General features: G+C 33.3%; 1 protein-coding gene across 6 annotated transcripts in view; it reads left to right on the top strand.

Moving 5' to 3' along the window:
* The window catches only part of ERBB4 (erb-b2 receptor tyrosine kinase 4), a 1,290,018-nt gene that overhangs the window by 1,237,628 nt on the left and 34,693 nt on the right, over positions 1-17,697 (top strand). For all 6 annotated transcript variants that reach the window (XM_024981511.2, XM_010802290.4, XM_059878936.1 and 3 more), the window contains 5 exons: positions 852-1,007; positions 3,759-3,834; positions 6,995-7,141; positions 9,196-9,293; positions 10,662-10,832. In XM_024981511.2, coding sequence (XP_024837279.1) covers positions 852-1,007; positions 3,759-3,834; positions 6,995-7,141; positions 9,196-9,293; positions 10,662-10,832 — 648 coding nt within the window. The remainder of the gene's footprint in view (positions 1-851; positions 1,008-3,758; positions 3,835-6,994; positions 7,142-9,195; positions 9,294-10,661; positions 10,833-17,697) is intronic.

The raw sequence follows: 17,697 nt of genomic DNA, 5'->3' as shown, positions 1-17,697 counted from the left end.
TTTCTCCTGGCAATCTTGATTCCAGCTTGTGCTTCTTCCAGCCCAGAGTTTCTCATGATGTACTCTGCATATAAGTTAAATAGGCAGGGTGACAATATACAGCCTTGACATACTCCTTTCCTAATTTGGAACCAGTCTGTTGTTCCATGTCCAGTTCCAACTGTTGCTTCCTGACCTGCATATAGGTTTCTCAAGAGGCAGGTCAGGTGGTCTGGTATTCCCATCTCTTTCCATTAGCCAGTCTATTAGGACACGTTCATTCTCACTAATGAAAGTGTTTGCAAAAGAATATAAAGTACCTGGGGGAAAAAAATGATCTAACAATTAGCTCATGTGCAGGTAATCCATTCTGCTTTTATAAGGCTTTTGGGAATAAAAGCCAAAAGCTATTTGTGGTTTGCTTTTTAACATCTGCCTCTTCCCTAATTTTGGAAATATTATCAAATTTTTACATTACTTAGAGAAATCAAGCACTTATACCTGAAAGCTAGGAAACTCCTTTTTTTGACAATGGAAAACCCTAGGCATTAACTCGGAGAAAGCAATGGCACCCCACTTCAGTACTTTTGCCTGGAAAATCCCATGGACGGAGGAGCCTGGTGGGCTGCAGTCCATGGGGTTGCGAGGAGTCGGACACGACTGAGCGACTTCCCTTTCACTTTTCACTTTCATGCATCGGAGGAGGAAATGGCAACCCACTCCAGTGTTCTTGCCTGGAGAATCCCAGGGACGGAGGAGCCTGGTGGGCTGCTGTCTATGGGGTCACACAGAGTTGGGCACGACTGAAGTGACTTAGCAAGCAAGCAAGCAAGGCATTAACTGCTTCTTTTGGGAAATTTGGTGTTTTTCAGGGAATGATGTACCTGGAAGAAAGACGGCTTGTTCATCGGGACTTGGCAGCCCGTAATGTCTTAGTGAAATCTCCAAACCATGTGAAAATCACGGATTTTGGACTAGCCAGACTCTTGGAAGGAGATGAAAAAGAGTATAATGCTGATGGAGGAAAGGTGAATATCTTTTTGAGAGCAACATTACTTGAAAATATAGTGTAATATCCTTTTGTCTCCTTATATGTTATAGAAAGAAGCCAACAAACCTGAGGTTTAAGAGATTATAAAATCTTAGTTCTACTATTTGCCTTCTGTCCTACCCACAGTAATATATATATATATTTATATATATATATATGTATATACACATATACACACACACACATATATACACACACATACATACACAACTATATATACATATAGTTGTATACATGTACATACACATACATATGCATATATATTAATAGAATATTTAAAATAGATATATAGCATGTATTACCAACTTCCATTTCTCAAAAGTAGCTAAAATAGGATGAGTGTCTGGATCCAAGTGGTCTTTATGTCAGTTCTAATGGGGAGTGGGTAGCTCCCAAGAAACTCTAAAGATTACATTTTAACCCAGGGCCATATAAATTGTTTCATTGATCCTACTAATTTAAGACTATCACAAAGAGATCAGAGAAGTACTTCTCTCTCACAGACTAGAGAGAAGTCTTGCTACTACCAAGAATCATAAATATTGGAAAGTTGATAGCAAAAGCAACAGATTGCTCTTATCTGGCTCTGTTTTTTTGTTTGTTTGTTTTCATTGTAGCATATGATGTACCAGTTTATTTATTGGATTGACCAAAAAGTTCGTTTTGTTTTAAGTAAAAATTAAAGACACATTTTTCATTTTCACTAAGACTTTTACTGAACAAAGTATTCACTAATCAGGACTTCCCTGGTGGCTCAGTGGTAAAGAATCAGCCTGCAATACAGGAGACTCAGGTTTGATCTCTGGGTTGGGAAGATCCCTTGGAGAAGGAAATGGTAACCCACTTCAGTATTCTTACATGTGAAATTCCATGGACAGAGGAGCCTGGCGAGCTACAGTCCATGAGGTCCCAAGAGTCAGACATGACTTAGCAACTAAACAACAACAATAACAAAAATTCACTAAGCGAAAGAACTTTTTGGTCAACCCAGTATTCTCTGACTCCCTCCACTAGAATGTCAACCATTCTACCCCAAGAAATAGTGCCACTGCCTCTTCTAACTTTTCTGACTCTCCACCCACAAGCCCTGCCTGACAGCTGTCTTTCTGCCTCTCTCATTCACCATATGGGGTCTCAATCCATGCCTTAGTTCCAGTTCTTATCTTTCTTCATTAACCCACATTTAGCTTGTTATTCTTTGCCAACTATTGAGGATACCTCCTGTTCATGTGGGGGCTTCTCTAGCTTGGCCTGGATGAGCTTACATCAGAAGAGACCAAATAAAATAAGCAAATGCAGCCTTAACCTATAAGTGCATGCTAACAAAAACAAGTAATTAATGTGTCAGGTAAATATGTTTATTATTTGCCTTTACTCATCATGGGTCACCCAGATGCATATTATAATTATTTTACAATGACAGGCCTCCAAATGCTAAACATTGATTTTTATACTAAAAGCTTATAAATAAAACTATATATATTCAAATCTTATCACAAACACAAAGCAAAACACAACATGTATATTTTTAAAATCTTCAGTTTTGTAGCTTTCTCTGGCTTTTCCTTGATTTTATTAGCCTATTTTGCCTATTTACTACAAACTGCAACCATTTGAGACCACAGCTTTGAAATTCACTACAAGACTGCACAGAAGTAGAAGTCTATAAATCACATGACTTCACTTGTCTTGAGAACATACAGCTGTAAGATTTGTCTAAAGCAAGATTCATTAGAGCTTTAAATGCCTAGTAACCATTAAGTCTTTATCAAGCCACCTGTGATTTAAACTTACTTCTTTAACAGTGTCTGTAGTCCATAAAGTCGGCTAACTCCTTGCCCATAGGGAAATTACTTTAAATGTGTCTTCTGTTCCCTTTCACTGAATACCATGATTCTGTCACTGAATTACCTTGGTGTCACCTTGGTGAGCAGCCAACCTCATGATTTCAAAGGCCTATTTAGTTTTAAGCTTTCAACTGCAAGGTAGAAGTGTTTATCTTTATTCCATAGAATCTAATTATATTCCCAGCTCTATAACACTGCCATTCGTAGTTGAAACTTGTTCTGCTGACCCATCAGCAGCAGGGTATGTGAGCTGAGTCGCTTTTCTTACAGTGATGATGGATTTGTACTGATCCTCTCATATTCTTTTATATAATTCCTATTTTGAAAATGGTACGTATTTTCAATACTGGCTACCCAAGTTGAGGGAGATCATTTGTGGCTGGGGAACAAAGCAAGGCTAACTTTGGAATTCGTTATTTTAGGTGTTTTAGTGACCAAATTATCTGAGAGGAGAGGGAGAGAACAGGTGTAGAAAGAGTTCATTTTATCAGTGGCCTGAAATTTGAGGGTGGAAAGGGTTCCTGAAAATGTAGGGAATCTTATTTGGGGGAAAACAATACAGTATGACCACATTATTAAAAATATATGTATTAGATGTTTTAGAATTGATATTGTGTGTCATAATATTAACTAGTAACTTAATCACTGAATAGTAAGAAGCTTAGAAAGTGATACTATTTCCCTTTTTACTGTTTATGAAGGTTTTAAAAATAAATATTTTTAATTAATTCTTTTTAAGATTAAATTTCATTTCCTCCCTGTTTTGAAAAATAACACATTTCTATTTTTCTATGCATACAAGAGAAGTGAATCCAGAGACTCATATTGAGGAAATATAGAAATGACTTTTTATATGACTTACACTTCTTATTTTTCTGTAGATGCCAATTAAATGGATGGCTCTGGAGTGTATACATTATAGGAAATTCACCCATCAGAGTGACGTTTGGAGCTATGGTAAATAATTCTTCTTTGTGTTATAAGGCTTTTAAAGCAAAAATAAACATTTTAGGTTTCTTGGTTCTCTAAAATGTAATATATTAATGTCTTAGTTGAGTTGTCTATCATAACCTTTGCTTTGGTAGCAACTTGTCTAATCATTTTGATGAACAAAACAAAACAAAAAGCAGCAGTTTTAGATTAGGGACATTTTCATAGACTCCTATGGCCTTCATTTTCAACAGATCTTTGAAAACATAATTTCAAATGTTTTTTATAAATGTTTTTCAAATGTTTTAATAAATGTTTTTTAAAAAGCATTTTCTTACTGAAATCTAGTTATATAGTAAGAAAATAGAGATTGTTGTTAGAACAAATACCAATTATTGAAAGCAGTAGGATGAAAGCAATAAATGTGAGGGGAGAGATAGATAAGAGAGATGATTTATAATTATACCTTTAATTGTAATTTATGAACTACTTTTGGAGTAAACAGATACATTAGAAAATTAATAAATGAATGGGAACAGTGATTTTAAATTTTAGAACATTTATTTATTTGCATCTAACAGTTTTTGAGATGAGCTTCTTAGTGCCTGTCTGGCTATTTACAAACTTAAGTCCACTAATACTAAGTATTAGTAAGAATAAATCAACACCTTTTCTAAGTTTACATAAACTGTATAAAACTAGCACTTCTAACAATAAAAAGCTCAGTGCTTCTTTAAATGAAAATGTGTTGGTGAGTCTTGAAAGCATGAAGCAATTTATTTAACTCAAATTTAAGCTTAGGTTTTATTTTTTGAAAGAAGATTAAACAACCTGTATTTTTAATCTAAAAACAGTATAAATTATCTTTAAAATATAAGATATTTCTATGGGGTAGTTTTTCTTTCCACACCTGTAAACTGTATGAGGTGTTACAATTTTCATGAAGACTCATGTAGTCTCCTCAGCTTAGAAGCAGAGTGTTGTGTGTTTGAGATTAGGCAAGTACAGGGGAACCCTTGACAAAACTTAATTAAGCTGAAAGGACTAAATTAAAAACAGATATATATCATTACATATAAATCATATACACTTAAATATGAGATAGAAATATACATGAGATACATTAACATGTACATATGCATTTATATACTATATGGTATAGATCAGCATATATATTACATGATAAAGTAGATTTACATATAAGATAGATTTATATAATATCAAATAGATTTTTTTCTTTTCTTTCCCTTTTTTGTTCCTACTTATGTTTCCCTGAACTAAATGTGACAATCTACAAATTTTAAATGATTTCTAGAATAAATAAATACATATATACATTAAAGAAAATATTGGCAGGGCAATCACATTTTTTAATAATAAAATGTATCTTTTGAAGAAAATCCTGTTTTAAGGTCATACTATTATTCTTCATGTTGAGTTGCAATATCTCAGAATCTGATGGATGGACAGATAGGTGGATGGATAGATAGATAAAGGGAACTCTGTTTTGAAACATAGCCGAGGTCATCAATCCATATCTATAAGGCATTTTAGGATTTTTATTATATATCATAGTTGGTTGCAAAAGTCATAAAAGGCTAAGAAAGATTCATAGTCTTATTTACAGTGAATCTACATGGAACATTGCCCCTGGCTGCATCTTTACTTTTATAAAAATAAATATGCATTGAATATGTTTTCTATCTTCAAATGATAAAATTGTAAGTTTTGAAGATGTTTCTGATTTAATTTTCTTGAGATTGCTCTTCTACATGCAGCCATCTCTGTTTAACCGTATCTTGTCATCAACTCTGCAAAGATATAATTGGAATATTATTGGTAGAAGTGGGGGTTTTGATTTTTCTACTTCAACTTTTATATTGATGTGTTTCTGTTTATTGTATTTTCTGTTATTTTTATTTGTAGTTGCCTTGTATCTTACTCATAGAAGTCCTGATAGAGATGTGAAAGTACCTATTCTTTTATAATTACAAATATAAATTAATAAAATGTTATCATTAAATACATAGTCTATAAATATGACACTATGAATAGCCAGTAATCTACTTCTTACTTTGTTTCAGCCTTCGTCATGAACACTGACTTTTAGTCATCAGTTCTATGAATCATTCTTCAGTATGCAAAATCAAGTAGTGTTTTATAAGGCTGAAAGTTAAATTGCATAACTAATTTACATGTTTATACTATATTTAAGATCCATAAGATGTAAATATTAACCAAAAAATCAGATAATCTCTAATGATACTATTATGATGAATAATTTGAAGTTTACATATATTTTTATATTTTAAGCTTTGCATGTTTATCAGTCAATGATAACTGTTATAAACTAAAAATGACTTCAGTGTGAATAAATAATTCATTACAAATGGCAATGGGAAAAAAAACCATCATTAATGAATTTTATATTGAAAGATACTTGTATATGCATCAGTTAAAATTCACTTGTTAATACTGTTGTATTAGCAGGTACAATTTCTGAATAACCTTTACCCCTAAGAAAACTATAACTATTAAATTAGCTAATTATTAGATTATACAGAGGCGCTCTGTGTATGTTACTGTTCGTATCAGTATCATTATTCTTATATTATATTATATTATTCTACTTGCAAGCTAGTATTTAGAGTATTTGCTTTCACCAAGGAAAGAATGTTCTAGTGATTCAAGATACTGTTATTATCTAAGAAATAGACTATTACTGATTTCTTTCAATTTGGAGATGATCACTTTACATGCATTTTGTTTTGCATATGGATCATTCTTCAGTCTGTCTCTCATATGTGCTAAAGAAATGAATCTGTTTTATTCTACTTGTTTTCTTCACATTAGTTAAAAAGAAAGGCACAATTATTTATTGTAACCGAAACATTCTAAACCCTAGCTTGACCTTTAGGACTTCTAATAGCAAAAATGTTAATCTCAAAATTAATCAATAGCAGATTTTACCTAATCATATTTGTTTGGTATCAGTATACATGTATATAGTAAATAAACTGTTTTACAGGCTCTAATGTGATAAAACTTAAACTGGGTCAACAAACATTAGTATAATTAGACTATTTCTAATTACCCTCTGAAAAGCATTCTTTTGCCACAGACATGTTGCTGGTTTGCTCATAGTATATTGCTGATGTGCTTATGTGAGAATTGATCTCTAATTTAGGAGTCACTATATGGGAACTGATGACCTTTGGAGGAAAACCTTATGATGGAATTCCAACCAGAGAAATTCCTGATTTATTAGAGAAAGGAGAACGTTTGCCTCAGCCTCCCATCTGCACTATTGACGTTTACATGGTCATGGTCAAATGTAAGATTGCTAATCAATCTTCACAATTTTTTCTGTGTATTGAAAAATATAAAATTCTAAAGATCATTGTGAAAGGAGAATATAAACACCTATGTTTGTTGCAATTTTTTTAATGTGAAGAAGTATCATGCTTTCATACTATGAAGTCAACATTATATGATTCTTATGCTTCTTATTTATTTCACTTTGATTCTTATCACTTCTATACAATCAACTTGTTTCTCTCAAAGGGATGTAATTAATCACAATAATGTTAATAATCTTTAAAGGAAAAAAAGCAGACTAAAGAAATGATCTACACATAAAGAAAAAGAAGCTTGAAGCTAATCATTTAAAAAGATGAATTAAATGGAAATGAGTTTACCAGTCTCAATCAACAGGAAATTAGCAAGGCAGAGTGGGAAGTGGAAAGGCATGAATCTATATTGAACTAAAAAGATTGTGAATATTTACTTTTTTTCAATTAAATCATTTGTTTACATCTAACTCCCTTATTTTTCTTCCTCCCTTCTGGGTCTCAGACACATACGTGTTATAAATGTGTTTGGCAAGCCTAGGCTCTTAATTTAAATAGAATTAGGGAAGTCTCTGGAGTTTCTGAATTAATTTAAATGAGATTAGCATTCAGCAATCTTTCTTGTGTAATCTGGGGTTTGCCCCTTTTGATTTACACAGGGTTAGCAAAGAAACAAACTGGTGAAGGTGAATAAGCGTCTTATTAATATGAGACTTTGGACCCAGGTCTACTCAGATTTATATTCATGACATGTGTGATACATTCTGACAGTGAGGGAAGAAATAAAAAATGTGCTTTTCAGTTTGGGTCAGCATGCCCTTTTCTCTAAGCGTAGTTCTATTTACTCAATATTTAGTTAGAAAGAAACTGATACCTCACTGAGAATTTAACCTTTTTTGTTCCCATAGAGTTCCAGAAACACTGATTTTCTCGTTAACATCTTGGTATCAAAAACATTTTTTTTAATGGTTGCATATAAAATATAGAGCATTTGAGCTTAGTTAGGAGAGAAAAAAATCAAATAATATTAATGACAGCCAAAGACTTCCCATAACAAGAATAAAGATTGAATTATGAGAAACAGAGAAACAAGTTTTATAACTTTATTAGGTCAAACATTGTTTGGTAGTCATCCATGGAAGAGAGTATGCAAACATACATGCATTACATAACTTGATCCCGTGTAGAGTGAGATGATTTAGATAGTTCATTTAGAAGCTCCAATAAAATAATGAAAACTCAGGAATACATTTTTGCCAAATAAGGACTTTTACCTCGCTTTTAGAACTTTTAGTGTCTAAGAAAAGGGTCATTTGGCAGTAAAATCAAGGAAAGCTCGGTACTTTTATTCTTGTCATTTCATCAGTTAAATAGAGCCTAGGGAGATAAGACCCACTTTATCTAGACTCCCAGCTAAATAATAATACATACCTTGAAAATTGCTGATAGTGTTTTTATGTTGGAAAGGCTAATACTCAGATAAATGAACAGCTATTGCTCAACAAACATTGCCAATCACTTTGCATTAGTTGTTTTTCCCACCAGGAAAAAAAAAATAGCATAAGAAAGTTGCTTTTGATTCTTTTCTTCACTTTTATGCCAGTGTATCACATTGTAATCAAAGTTTTTAATCCATGTCACTCCTGATATAAACTGATAAATTATATTCCAATCTTACCTTCTATACACATTAAAGAAAAGTTTTTAAAAAAAATTCTCTTTACACATAATGAGAAAAGATCTGAGATTTCTTAAGTTCCTATGGTTAGCCTAGGTTATATTTTCTATGATGAAAAAATTAATTTTAAATTATATCAACAAGATAAAAAGCTTATGTTATTATTACATGTAGTTATGAATATCAGTAAACTGTGAGACTCTCACCTATTGAATTGTTTCTTTCATTAGTTTTCTTTGTTTTTCAGGTTATTTTTATTAAAATAATATTTTTCAAACTTAACCTATATTTTTGTAAAATTTGCATCCCACTTCTTCCTAATTATGGATATAGTGACTTTTATTGCTTGTGAATTTCTAGGTTGGATGATTGATGCTGACAGTAGACCTAAATTTAAGGAACTGGCTGCTGAATTTTCAAGAATGGCTCGAGACCCTCAAAGATACCTAGTTATTCAGGTTTGTACCTTTGACTTAGGTTTTTGAGAACAGCACAATGGAAAGCTCACTACAAAACAGTAATAATATCTGAACTTTCGAACTGTGGATATCACCACTCACAAACTGATTAACTAAGCAGAACATAATGTGAAATGACTTTTGCTTGTCAGAACCGCTTCTAAGCATTTTCCCTTAGCACTTAAGTGCCTCTGCTATTGATCTGTCAGATAATTATGATTATTCATGTGCATAAAAAGGCCTTTATCCTCAGACAAGCCTTGAAGTACTCTACTAGTTACATTCATTGTTATAATTATCTCCTCTTGGAAAAAAAAAGAAAATAAATTTTCATTTTCATTGTGTCCATGTTTGAAGGCAGTGAATTAGATATTTAAATATATTGACATTTCATTTCCTAGAAAAATATTTTAAAATATGTTTATTTAAAAAATAATAAAAAAAATAATATCTCAGGTTATTATAACCAAACAATAACTCAGATTTAAATGAATATATATAGATAAAATAATAGACCAAAAGAACATTTTATATGTAACACTACAAAAAATGGATTTGATCATTTAAATTTGCAGTAAATTTTGTTGTGAATATTTTGCATAAACCATAAGCAAATAGTCTGGATAACACTGAGTTAAGATTTCTCAATAAAACAGAGCACTGTATATCTTCATATCAATAGTCTGACATGAAGATAAAAGTCACGTTTTAGCAGACAATGATTTCTATCTAACTTTTTCCCAAATTAACTCTGATTTTAAAAAATGTTTACAAAAATATCTTATAACTTAAATTTTTAAATTCTACTTAAGAAATAGTTGAGGTAAGAGAGTAACAATTGTTTTGGTGTTTCTCCCATTCCCATTTAGGTTCTTTTCCATGCTTGCTGTGATTTTGAATGATATCACTTTCATAATGTTATGCTGTAGAACAAATCATGGATACTTTGTATCCTGATAGCTTTGCACTATCAACCAACCAAATATAATAAAGATTGATAAGTTCATTGCTCTTTCTTTATTATTTACTCTTAAAGTCACAGTTAAACACCATCTTGGCAATGAAACCTACCATTATTCTCAAATCTAAAATGGATTATGCTCTCTAAAAATAGCCATAGCATTCTGCTTTATTCATCTCAAATGGGCATTTATCAGATTTTTTTCTGTATTTAATTTATTTATCTTTCCCTGTCATATCTATATATGTTATAGGCTTCTATATGGCAGGTAATTGTGCTAAATATTTTTTAATGAGTGCATGAATTTGCAATGATTTTGATATTATATAAATTTGCTGCAAACTTCACATATTTAACATGAAGGAAAGAATCATTTTTGTCTGTGTATCTGATGGGCAATTTTTTAGGGTGATGATCGTATGAAGCTTCCCAGTCCAAACGACAGCAAGTTCTTTCAGAATCTCTTGGATGAAGAAGATTTAGAAGATATGATGGATGCTGAGGAATACCTGGTACCTCAAGCTTTCAACATCCCTCCTCCCATCTATACTTCCAGATCAAGAATTGACTCAAATAGGGTAAGAAGTATTACATACCACTTCTCATATTATTTCTGAGAAACAAAATCATGGAAATACTCTGCAAGCACAAAAATTACCAAATAAATAGTATAGCTCAAATCAGTGTGATTCCTAAATTAAAAGCAAGTTTTATCAACAAAAGATATGCCAAACTTGCCACATATAGTTAATTTTGAAAGGCAAGCATGGGCAATACAACATGAACTCTAAAATATCTTCAAGATTTCAAAAGGAGAAATTTTTTTTTTTTTGGTCTTAAATTTAGTTAAAACAAATTTCAATTTTTGAAAATCTATCACCAATTCAAACTAATAAATCTGTATGTGTTTATAAATAAATGAAAATTCTTCCCAAGATAGGCTTTCTCCTTTTTTCTTAATAAGATAATGTGACTTATTGGTCAAGAGACAATACAAGTACAGCTCTTTATTTAGTGGATATTTTCTGTGAGGTCAAAGTAGAAACAGAACACTGTGCAATCCTTTGGACTAAATCAATCATCTTGGTAGGGCTTCTGAATCATTTCTAAGATGCAGATTTAAGTTTTGAAAGAAGCATCTGAACATAATTTCCATTTCATGTTAAATATTAAGTCCACTCTATGTGAATAGCATTTTTTCTCTGAAAACTATAAGTCCACGAATTCATTCATTTATTTTTTGATATTGGTTCATCACTCCTTCAAAATTTATTGAATACCTCTGCATTACTAGACGATTGAAATTCAAAAAGTTTGACATAGTTACTACTTTCAGGATGTACCAACTTTGACAAAAGTCACAAAGATATAGAGACAGAATGCAACATGATTGTGTTATAATCAAGTGTTCATTGGCCGTTATGGAGCATAGAGAAGCCTGTGATAAGTTTCTTCAATTGAAAAGACATACACACGATGCTTACTTTTTTTCTAGAAAGCAATTCTTTTCTTTTGATCTCCTCCTCCCTCTAAGAATATTGTCATAGCTTGTGGAACAAGCAGCATCCTATTTGTCTTGACCATAAGCATAAACCCATTCCAGTATTCTTGCCTGGGAAATCCCATGGACAGAAGAGACAGGAGGGCCACAGTCCATGGGGATGCAAGAGTTGGACGCAACTTAGTGACCAAACCCCCACCACAGTAAGCACAAAAAACTTTCAACTTGCTGCTCATTCTCCAAAACAAAGTCATTTACTTTATTTCAAACTGATAGCAGTAATAAACCTCATGCTTACTATATGTCAACATATACATGTTTACTCTTAATCCTTAGAACAATCCCATGAGGTTCTAATATCATTATCTCTGTCTTAAATATGAAGAAACTTGTCACAGATTTAAGGACTTGATGGATGTCACCCAATCAGTACAAGTTCAGGATCCTAATGTGTACAGGCTCTCTGTGCTATTCATATGATTGCTTCAAAGTGATTGGAACATGTTCTCTTCAATACAGTTGTTTCTCTTGGCATCAACCTCAACCTCTGAGTTACATATTGTTTGGAAAGCTCCCTGGGTATTTTCTTATAAAATCCATCTCCCAACCTGCCCCATACCTTTTCTCCCCTCCATCCTCATAAGGTCTGTTATCAGTTCAGTTCAGTCACTCAGTCATGTCCAACTCTTTGAGACCTCATGAATCAGAGCATGCCAGGCCTCCTGTCCATCACCAACTTCCAGAGTTCACTCAAACTCATGTCCATCGAGTCAGTGATGCCATCTAGCCATCTCATCCTCTGTCGTCCCCTTCTCCTCCTGCCCCCAATCCCTCCCAGTATCAGAGTCTTTTCCAATTAGTCAATTCTTCACATGAGGTGACCAAAGTATTAGAGTTTCAACTTCAGCATCAGTCCTTTTAATGAACACCCAGGACTGATCTCCTTTAAGATGGACTGGTTGGATCTCCTTGCAGTCCAAGGGACTCTCAAGAGTCTTCTCCAATACCACAGCTCAAAAGCATCAATTCTTCAGCATTCAGCTTTCTTCACAATCCAATATCACATCCATACATGACCACTGGAAAAACCATAGCCTTGACTAGACAGACCTTTGTTGGCAAAGTAATGCCTCTGCTTTTGAATATGCTGTCTAGGTTGGACATAACTTTCCTTCCAAGGAGTAAGCATCTTTGAATTTCATGGCTGCAATCACCATCTGCAGTGATTTTGGAGCCAAATAAACAAAGTCTGACACTGTTTCCACTGTTTCCCCATCTATTTGCCATGAAGTGATGGGACCGGATGCCATGATCTTCGTTTTCTGAATGTTGAGCTTTAAGCCAACTTTTTCACTCTCATCTTTCAAGGGGCTTTTTAGTTCCCTCTTCACTTTCTGCCATAAGGGTGGTGTCATCTGCATATCTGAGGTTATTGAGATTTCTCCTGGCAATCTTGATTCCAGCTTGTGCTTCTTCCAGCCCAGCGTTTCTCATGATGTACTCTGCATATGAGTAAAATAAGCAGGGTGACAATATACAGCCTTGACATACTCCTTTTCCTATTTGGAACCAGTCTGTTGTTCCATGTCCAGTTCTAACTGTTGCTTCCTGACCTGCATATAGGTTTCTCAAGAGGCAGGTCAGGTGTTCTGGTATTCCCATCTCTTTCAGAATTTTCCACAGTTTATTGTGATCCACACAGTTATTGTGATCCACACAGTCAAAGGCTTTGGCATAGTCAATAAAGCAGAAATAGATGTTTTTCTGGAATTCTCTTGCTTTTTTGATGATCCAGTGGATGTTGGCAATTTGATCTCTGGTTCCTCTGCCTTTTCTAAAACCATCTTGAGCATCTGGAAGTTCACGGTTCATGTATTGCTGAAGCCTGGCTTGGAGAATTTTGAGCATTACTTTACTAGTGTGAAAGATGAGTGCAATTGTGCAGTAGTTTGAGCATTCTTTGGCATTGCCTTTCTTTGGGATTAGAATGAAAACTGACCTTTTCCAGTCCTGTGGCCACTGGTGAGTTTTCCAAATTTGCTGGCATATTGAGTGCAGCACTTTCACAGCATCATCTTTCAGGATTTGAAATAGCTCAACCGGAATTCCATCACCTCCACTAGCTTTGTTTTTAGTGATGCTTTCTAATAGAAAGAGGCAAAAATAAAGACCTTAAGTATTTTTTCCTTTATATGAAAATATGTCTGTAACTCAGTAGACAGGAGACAGAACTAAAAAGTTTAAGATTAAATCAACTGATCAGATCAGATCAGTCGCTCAGTGGTGTCCAACTTTTGCAACCCCATGAATCGCAGCACGCCAGGCCTCCCTGTCCATCACCAACTCCCGGAGTTCACTGAGACTCACGTCCATCAAGTCAGTGATGCCATCCAGCCATGTCATCCTCTGTCGTCCCCTTCTCCTCCTGCCCCCAATCCCTCCCAGCATCAGAGTCTTTTCCAATGAGTCAACTCAATATCAGTATTTTGTTCATGTCAAGGAACAATATCTTTGGGACTTTCTTGGTGGTCCAGTGGCTAAGATCTGCATTCCCAATGTAGGGGCCTAGGTTCAATCTCTGATCAGGAAGTTGGATAACACATGCTACAACTAAGAGTTCAGTGCCACCAAATAAATAAAACATTTCTTTAAAAGAAGGAGCAACATCTTTAATGTATATAAAGGAGGCACTTTTTTTCCACTGTACACTTAACAAAATGGTCAGATCATAATTGACATTTGTAATTTTACATGACAAATTCGTTACTTTTATTGAAACAGGGAAATTTCAAGAAAATAGTTTTCCTTCATTAACATGATATGTTATAAAGGCCAAGGGCTTGAATCTTTCTTTTTATAATGATTATTGAATTCCAGCTTTCTGTTTATTTCAATTTACACTCAATGCAAGGAATTCATAATGAAGGTCTGAGTTAACTTAATGGAATTAGTAAAACAAAGTGAAAACCACATGAGAAATTATTTGGCCTTTAGTCACCATTTCTTATTCCACATTATTATTTAAACAATGTTATCTGTATACTTCTTTTTCATGTATAATACTTTTTCATGTCTTTGTTAAAAGAATTGTTTTTAAGTATCATTTTATTTTTAGGCCTTAGAAAGCCTCATTATTCATCTATATTTTTCTATTTTTTCAATGGTAATTTCAAACATGTGAAAATACCATTTTTCCCCTTCTTTCCTATAAAGCTAGTCTTATTTTATCATTAAAAAGTAAATTCAATTTTAGGTTCTGTGGCCACCTTACATGGTAAGGGAACATTTTAAGGTGAATTTTAATCAAAGGTTCTTTTGAGCATGTTTGTTGGACTTTGAAACCAAAAAGTAATCCAGTTTTTAACTATAGACTCCCTGCTCACTAGCTGAGAGGATTAAAGTTCTGAATATCTTGACAACTTTGCTTCTTCATTCGTAAAATAAGCACAATACTATTTACATGATTTTTAGGCAGTTTAAAAAATTGCAGCATATCTGAAGTGCTAGGCAAATACTTATTACATTCTTTTAGAATCACACAAATCTTATTTTTAGTTGTTTCCTTGTCAATATAATAAACTATTACATTCTTTTATAAAATTCTCTACACATTATCTATGAAAAACCCATTGATACAATCACTGCTTGACAAGCAAATTATTTCAGATTATTTCAGGTTCTTATAGCAAATAAGTTATGAAAGTTATTTTTATTATGCTTTTCATTATTTCAAATTCTATATATATTTTGATAAATTATATCATCAGCTAAAATTTGATAAATTAATGCATCAGCTAAAAATACAGTGTTGATATTTATCCAGCAAGGTGATAGATATAAAGGCAAATAATGCTAGAAAACATTCAGCTAATTTATATTTTTGTTATTGTTGTTAGCTATTCTCTTAATAGCTTAGGATCCATATTCCTAAAATAACAGAGGGGCTTGGGGAAGGAGGTTCCTCAATTCAAGTTGCTATTGAACTTCTTACAACTTATGGAACTAACACTTTTCATTTCCTTAATGGTAATTGGATAAAAGAAACTTAAGTTGGATGTCAGGAATCTCACATTCTAGAACTCTGACACTTCAGCCTCGGTCATATTATTTAATCAGATTCAGTTTCTTTACTTCAGTGATGAGAAGATTGAACTGAATCACATATAAACACTTTCTAGTTTTAAAGCTATCTTTCCACTGGATGGCTTTTCAAAATAATCATTTATTTTATGTAATTATGTTATATTTTCTTCTAGAAAATGTTTAATTGAAAAATGTCCCAAAACATTTTGGGTTACATCTATACACCACTTTTTTTTTTTTTTTTTCTTATGTGATTGATTATAGAAGAGAAAAACCTAAGGACACAAGTTAAGGAAGCATCTCATAGCTAAATGATGTAGTGGGAGAATTTTGTGATGATACAACAAGGTTACTCTGGTTGCAATTTACCAAGGATCAATATCAATTCTAACAACAGCTGCTACTTGATGATAAATGATTGTAGTCTCAGGATATTGCTTTTACATTTCTTCCAAAATTATGTCAAGGATTCCTGCACAGTATCTTTGATATGATATTTGGGTTTTTTTTTTTTTTTTTTTTATCTATCAAGGCAGGAGAAAAAGCTATTCTTACTAGGATAATCCATATCACTAGGTATTTTTTGCCCCAAAGTGTTACCTAAGTAGTAATCTTTTAGTTTGTTAGGTTATTATAATGAAAGAGCAAATGAATTAATATAGTGAATGTTTATCTTGGGCCAGACACTGTGTTGGGCAAGAGAGTACAGAGGTAAAAGCAACCTTGTTCCCTCAAAAAATTAATATTCTAGTTGAGGAAATAATGTACTGAGGGCAATATGCCTGGTATTGTAGGAAAAAGACCAAATCAGCTTAAGAGGCTATAGAAAGTCATTTGTGGCTGTATTTGAATCTAGCTTGGAGTAGAAGTGGAGTTTTGGTAGGTTGGGACTGAAATGGATCAGAAGAAAGCAAAAGTCAAAACTAAACAGAAACTCTGACATGAACAAAGACATGATGTATTTTTAAGTATACTTTAAAAAAATCCTCATTTTTGTAATAGTTCTATACAAACTCTTTGTCACCCCATGGATTGCAGCCCTCAGGCTCCTCTGTCCATGGGATTCTCCAGGCAAAAATACTGGAGTGGGTAGCTATTCTCTTCTCCAGGGTATCTTCCCTACCCCAGGGATCAAGCCTAGGTCTCCTGCATTGCAGGTGGATTTTTTACTGTCTGAGCCACCAGGGAAGCTCTTTTCCATACTGTACATGCTTAATAGCTCTGTTATCAGAGGAGATCTGATGGACCTTCTCTCAGTTTTCCTATTTTTTATCAATGTTATGAAGGCTTGAGACATGGTTGTGAAATTCTCTTGCTTTTCATTAAAACTATGCAATTCAAAACCAAATCCTTTCTGGTCTTCCTGAAAAACAGCTCTCAAATTCCTGCCAGTATTCTAATTCAGGCCTTCATCACTTCAAAGGAATTACTAAAAAATCATTCAAACTAATATCTACATTTTTTAAAATTTTTGCAGATGGGCTGTTTTTATATATAGGGTTTAATGAATAAAAGACAGTATTGTGAATATGTCAAACACTTGATCATTTACTAGCATTAATTCCTTTCACTTTATTTTGTCCTCATCTATTGAGAGTATGCCTTTTATTTTCAGCAATGGGATAAACTTGAATGATATATGTTATATTAGATTTCTCTTTATATGATATATAGTCCTATTGTCACTAACAGTAGAAGGAATTTTGAACATTCATCCTAGGAAATGCCTTGGCCATTCCAGTTGACCAGTCACTGCAATTTATTTTCCACTACTCTCTAGCTCACACATACAAAATTGCCCAGAGCTGCAAGCATTATCCCTGTCTTGATCTCTTTCAGTATATAGATCATATTGGTGT

The sequence above is a fragment of the Bos taurus genome, chromosome 2 (assembly GCF_002263795.3).
Source record: "Bos taurus isolate L1 Dominette 01449 registration number 42190680 breed Hereford chromosome 2, ARS-UCD2.0, whole genome shotgun sequence".
In the NCBI taxonomy this organism is placed as follows: domain Eukaryota; kingdom Metazoa; phylum Chordata; class Mammalia; order Artiodactyla; family Bovidae; genus Bos; species Bos taurus.
This window is presented reverse-complemented; position numbering and strand designations above follow the sequence as displayed.